We start from the raw sequence: 6,818 nt of genomic DNA, 5'->3' as shown, positions 1-6,818 counted from the left end.
AACAGAATGTGAAAAAAAGGACAGGGTCTTGAATCATTTCCGTATGCACAGTAGATACATCTGTTGCTTAGGAAGATACTGTAGAACACATACATTTGCTACAGATGGGTTGACTTGTTGCTCATCTCAACTGGCCTGAGAAGCAAAATGTTTCGACTTGTATTACTGAATAAGGGGGAAGAAATCCATATGTGTAATAACTTGATATACTGATTGTTGTAACATAACCTGATGCATAATTCTGTTGGATAATATCTGTTGAATAGTGACTCATTTTGTTGCTGTGTTGTCAGACAGTTGCTGTTGTCTTGTCATGACAGGCATCTCTAGACACAAGCGTGCCATTCTAATGTTTAACCTCAGTGGAGACAATGACGTGTCTTATACGGCCGATATAACAAGAGGTGATGTGGCATCATCTAGTTACTTGGGAGAGAAATGAGAACTATCATGCCAGACACAATTTATGACCATTGGAGGAGCAGAGTACCCTGAGCATCAAAGTAGATTTATTTCAGCCCGAGCTTAATAGCATCTGTCAGGACTAATTTTCCAATAATACATCCAATTCATTGCACAATTAGATTAGTTAAATTACCTAATTGGCGATTCAGCTAGCAGCAATGCAATGAAGTCATTAACATTCCAGAATTGTACCCAGACATGAACATAGGGCTGTTATTTCGAATGCACTTAATTTATTTACAAGGGGAATGGATAGGCTATATAAAAAAAATGACCTCTTCAGGAAACCATCAGCTTGTTGTTTGGCTATGCGCTATCTATGTCAATAAAAAACGACTTAATGTCAGTTATCATAAAAATATGTCTATGCGTCTTGGGCTCCCGAGTTGAGCAGCGGCAAGAGGTGTCACTACAGCCCCTGGTTCGAATCCAGGCTGTATCACATCTGGCCGTGATTGGGAGTCTCATAGGGCGGCACACACTTGGCCCAGCGTCATCCGGGTTTGGCTGGGGTAGGCTGTCATTGTAAATAAGAATTCTAATTTGTTCTTAACTGGCTTGCCTAGTTAAATAAAGGTTAAATAAAATGACAACAAAAAAAGAACATGGGCCATACTTTACAACATTGCTACAGAGAGTGAGTGTAAGGGTGTGGACATAGGCAGGCCACGCCTCTACATGGAGAGAGTCTTCCCCCTTATTGAATGCGGGAACTCGCTATTGGGCGGCGGCTTCTTGCTTTGAAATTCCTCGTCCTTAGATCTTTAGTATGTGAAATGAGCATGGTTACTAGCTGTTGTGTGAACGGAGAGAGACAGTGGGACATCGACGGAGCAGCCTGACCATATCCTCTACGGCGATATTCGATTTAGTCCTTTTTTATTCTGTTATTTTGATAACTGACTACTGATGATCTTTCTGCTCCATTCCAAGGAAAGTATTTTGAAGGGACAGAAGAGCGGATCAAGGAATGATGACATTTGAGATAAATCTTCTCTTTAAAGACAATAATTTGATCTGATTCAGGGAACCCATGCTAGCGTTGGTATATTTGGATTAAACAAACCGGGTACTTATCATTGATTATTGATTTGCGCATAATACGGTGTGTACATAAATGTATTTCGACTTGCACCTACACGTTCGCTGCCCTCGCCTGAACTCTGCGCCGCCTCGATCCAGATGAACGATTCTCCCCACGGATCTGAAGCGCATTTACGCAGTCCGTCCCCCGAGCGCACTGGTAACAACAGCGGTAATTCACCCCAGAGAGGAGCGAAAAGACCGCTGGTTTCCGTACCTTCTCCCTCAGATCCAACACGACAGGCTAGAAGGCTGCCCATTCGGATTCTAAAGATGTTGAGCGCACACAGCAGCCACTTGCTACACCCGGAATATCTCCAACCCCTGACGTCCGCGCCAGTGAGCATTGAGGTAAGCGAAGCATATCTTCTAAAACTGTCTATTTGTTCAATCATCATCTACCGTGTTAATGTTTGGAAATATCTACATATATTTACAAATATCCCATGTAGTTTACGAGATTAATCATGAATTACGCATCAAATTACGCATCAAATTGTCGCTAATGCGTCAACAGTTTACATTACAATGCTGTTTATATTTTTTCCCCTTTTAAGTTTTGTTCTTAGATAACACAAACATGGGCCAACGAATTACACTGAATGAATCTCTCAAATTAGTAGCCTATTATTGAGTCGACTTTTTTAGATGACATAAATAAACCAGTCTTGATACTCTCAGATATTGTGCGTAATTGTCTGTAAAAGAAGGACACAGAAATAGTTCAATCGTTTCCTTAGTTTTCTCCAAATAGAACAGATGCTGTTTACCACGTGCCAACATTGCAGTCATAAATCTTTCTATTGGGGATGTTCATACTGAATACACAGGGACATTACAACTCTCGAGCAGAATTATGTTTCCTTCCCTCTGCAGATATATGACTCATGGGCTAATTTATGACTAACATTTATAACACATTTTACTGCACCTCGTTGTGATGACATTTATGGGATGGAAATCACATCCATGTATTTTATGTGGCCTATTAAATGATAGTGGCTGAAATAGATTTCTAGTGGAAATACTACACACAGCACAAATTTTACAGATTAGTAACCAAATAGTTACAGATTAGTAACCAAATAGTTACAGAATAGTAACCAAATAATTACAGAATTACCCCAATACTTACCAAATTACCATCCAATGTAAGTCTAGTATAGTGTGAATATAGAGTGTTTTTAACATGGCAGTGCTCTCATCCTGTCTCTGTGTGTGTCGCGCCCTCAGCTGGATGCTAAGAAGAGTCCCCTGGCCCTGCTGGCTCAGACCTGCTCTCAGATTGGCAAACCAGACCCCCCGTCCTCGTCCAAACTGGGCTCCCTCTCCTCCGGCAGCCTCAGTGACAAGGACCCATCCGGACGCTCCTCCAGCTCCGGCCACAAGTCTGGAGACCAGCATCAGTCTCTGGAGGATAAATCTAGCTTCAAGCCTTACAACAAGGCCGGAGGGGAATGCCGCAAGGACGGGCTGTTGACCAAGGGTGCTACAGACAAAGCTGGCTTCAGAGTGCCCAGTGGTGGATCCGGGAGCGGCGGCTCTTGCCCTTCCTTCCCCCCACACTCCACCTCTCCTAGCTCCAGCTCCCCTCCCCTGCACTCCCAGGGCCAGTCCCACAGACAGACCCAGTCCCCCTCCACGCAGCAGCAGACATCACACTCTCAGGCCCTGCACATGGACAAAAAGCCTGTGAGCTCAGACCAGGCCAGCTCAGACAGCAACAGCAGCACAGGGAAGAAAGACTCTGATCACAACAAGGAGAGGCTGGATGGGGCCCAGCTAGCTAACTCCAGTCACATGCGGGCTAGCGCCAACTCCAGCAATGCCAGCTCCGCTAGCAGCCCGCGGCCGGATAGCAAGGCTGACCCACAGTCCTCTCAGCCTGGGCTAGGCTCCGGACACATCGCCCCTGTCTCCCCATTCAAACCAGGACACTCCGTCTTCCCCATGCCCCCAGCCTCCATGGGCTACCATGGCTCCATAGTGGGCGCCTATGCAGGCTACCCCTCTCAGTTCCTGGATCATACCAAGTCTAGTCTAGGGATGGGGATCCCAGGGAAGCACCCTGGGTCCAGCCCCCTCACCGGGGCCTCACCTCCGTCCCTCATGCAGGGTCTATGCAGGGACCCATACTGTCTGACCTATCCCAACCACCCCCATCTAGGGGGCAGTAACTGCAATACGTGTGTCCACGACCCCTCCTCCCTAAAATCAGGTTTCCAAATCATGTATCCGTCTCACCACCTCCACTCCCTCCACCCCAGCTCTCTATCCTCCACCACCCCCACCCTGTCCCACCCGCTCTACACCTACGGCTACATGCTGCAGAACGAGCCCCAGCCACACGCCTGTAACTGGGTGTCAGTAGGAGGGCCGTGTGACAAACGCTTCTCCACGTCAGAGGAGCTGCTGGCCCACCTGCGTACTCACACAGCTCTCTCTGGTGGGCTGGACAGTAAGCTCCTCTCTGCCTACCCCTCCTCTGTCTCCTCAGCCGCCTCCTGCCACCTCCACCTTCCCCAGCCCGGCAGCCCTGGCACCATGCCCAGCTCCTTCTCTCTGCGGGGTTCACCTGGCTTAGGCCTGGCCCGCTACCACCCCTACACCAAGGCCCACCTGCCCGGAGCCCCAGGCCTGTCCATGCATTCTCTACAGGCCTCCTCGCCCTACTACTCCCCCTATGCCCTCTACAGCCAGAGACTGGGCTCAGCCTCTGCCCTGGGCTACCAGTGATGTCTGAGGACACAGAGACAACAGAACAGGCACCTCAAACATGCACAGTGGATGGATGAACCAGGCCCCGTCTGGACAGGAGGGGTCTTTGCCAGTCACTACAACAAGAGGGCCTCACCCTGCCTACCTGGAATACCACCTGTTGCCACAGGATTCTGAATGGCATTGCAATGGCAAGAGACCCAGTGGTGATGGCTGGCCAGCAGTACCGGCCCAGAGACATTGGTGTGTGGGCCAGACACCTGCCTGGGAACAGAAAGGAGCTTGAATTTGATTGGATGAGATGGTGGAATTTAGATTGTTTTTTTTTATTTTAGATTATGATTTTTTTCCCCGCTCCCTCCTAGGAATGAAAACGTGTATTTATTTTTCACTTGAGCGCTTGGCATTCAAAATGGGGGAAGTTTTACTATCCAAATGAATTGTTCATAAATATTCGAATAGAAAAAAATATTTGAATCATCGCATTATGTCTATCGTACACTCTTTAAATAAAGTTTTGCACCATGGCAAAGATGGACTGATGGTTTTTTTTCTGGAGGAATAAGCCTACTTTTTAAACATTTCTTCTGTATCTTTCCATTTCCGCTGTTCTTTCCCCCGTCTGCTATTCACACTCTGAGGGAGTATCGCATGTCCTGACGGTGAAAGTCTTCTTGATAAATTGCCATTTATTTTCTATTTGTAAGCAGAGATGTCATATTTTTTCAAGTGTTATTGTGTGAGCCCGTTGGGGTTGCTGACTGTCATTGAAAGAGGACGGGATTAAATCAAACAAAATAAATACACAACGATGGCAGTGCTCTTATTTTGTTTAATAAATGATACTTGATTGCATTGGAAGTTGTTTTGTCTTAATTAAATGTTTATATACTGCCCTTAACGTAAAACTAGTATTCATCACGGGTATAAGAGGGTCATTTATCTGTTAAATGTAATTACATGTAGCTGTTGCACTGCTGTCGTACTGCAGTTGTCTCTATGGACCAGTATAGTAATGATTTAGTGATATACTACAGCTATATGGCTATGCGTTATATTTAAGCAATAAGGCCCGAGGTGGTGTGGTATATGGCCAATATACCACGTCTGAAGGCTGTTCTTAAGCATGACGCAACGAGTGCCTGGAGACAGCCCTTAGCCGCGGTACATTGGCCATATATCACACACAAGTATTTTTGCGTCATGTGTAACCTTTATATAACTAGGCAAGTCAGTTAAGAACAACTTCTTATTTACAATGAAGGCTTACACGGGACAAACCTGGATGACACTGGGCCAATTGTGCGCTGCCCTATGGGACTCCCAATCATGGCCGGTTGGGATACAGCCTGTACAGCCTATACCCGTGGTATATTGTCTGATATACCACGGCTTTCAGCCAATCATCATCTAGGACCCAAACTACCCAGTTTATAATTCAGAATAAATAATAGCAGTTGACAGGATTTTAGTGTCTCAGAGAAGGCAGATCAGGTCAACTCACATTTAGCCAGTTAGCTTCTTTCTAAAGACAACTATCCCTCCTTCCTCCCCTTCTCCCTCTACCGCCACCATAATGTTGGCTGTTGGGAGTGCAGGGTTTAATTGCTGATGCTTGTTTGTTAGTGGGTCAGAATAGCCATCTCAGCAGCACTGTGGCTTGCTAGCTGTCTCTGAATGACTGCTGGGTCAGTGGGATTTCAATAATGACTAGAGAGAGGGATGCCAACCCTGGCTCCCCTCCCTGTCTGACGGATGGCCCTGCTGCACAAAGGCCAGGACTGACAATGCAAGCGGTAAATAGAGAAATATTAATCAAAGCTCTTGACATTTTGTCCTCCCCAGAGAGGAGTACAGCCTTTAAACCAGGCAGCGCAAACAAAAAGGCCATGTGTGTCCCAAATAGCACCCTATTCTAGGACACTACTATGTCCTACGATGTAGGACACTACTATGGACCAGAGCTCTATGGGAATAGGGTGCCATTTGGGATGCATTCTATGTCTTTCTCCTGGTGGAGGAAAGCATTTTGTAGGTTAATAAATACAATACTGTGTTATGTATAATCTGAGGTCAGATTTCTCTGTTTTTAGTGTTTGTTAGATACTAATATTCAGGAAAGAGAATGCAAGCCTAGGTAACAACAACACCACAGTTCAGCAATTCCAGTGGTTTGGATCTTGGTTAAATAATGGTTTATTTCTCCAGCCTTTAACTGTCTGACATTGTATCGTACAGGAAGGAGGTTTATCCAGGAGTAAAGGGGATAGGAGTCTGTCTCAGGGGCGGCTATTGACCCAGACTCCCCTAGCAAGAGAAGCACTCTCGGTTCATTAGCACTCCAGACAAGGGAGAGAGAGAGAGAGAGAGAGAGAGAGAGAGAGGCGAGCACAGGTGTCACTTGACAGGGCCATTAACAAAATAGATCACCCTCCCAAACCATGGTGGGCTGGCCAGCTCCAGACCAGCAAGATCACTCTGCCCTGAGAGCTGAGCACAGGAAGTCATCAGGAGGGATGCCCAGCGGACACATTTTTCATCCCCAGGAACAA

General features: G+C 46.4%; 1 protein-coding gene across 1 annotated transcript; it reads left to right on the top strand.

Annotated features, from left to right (window-relative positions):
- Positions 1-1,232: 1,232 nt before the first annotated feature.
- Positions 1,233-5,121, top strand: LOC118393400 (zinc finger protein 703-like). The gene is made up of 2 exons (XM_035786039.2): positions 1,233-1,899; positions 2,782-5,121. Exons 1-2 carry the CDS (start codon positions 1,648-1,650, stop codon positions 4,282-4,284), a joined length of 1,755 nt encoding a protein of 584 aa, XP_035641932.1. The 5' UTR covers positions 1,233-1,647; the 3' UTR covers positions 4,285-5,121.
- The last annotated feature ends 1,697 nt before the right edge of the window (positions 5,122-6,818 follow it).

This window comes from Oncorhynchus keta, chromosome 14, assembly GCF_023373465.1.
Source record: "Oncorhynchus keta strain PuntledgeMale-10-30-2019 chromosome 14, Oket_V2, whole genome shotgun sequence".
Lineage (NCBI taxonomy): Eukaryota > Metazoa > Chordata > Actinopteri > Salmoniformes > Salmonidae > Oncorhynchus > Oncorhynchus keta.
This window is presented reverse-complemented; position numbering and strand designations above follow the sequence as displayed.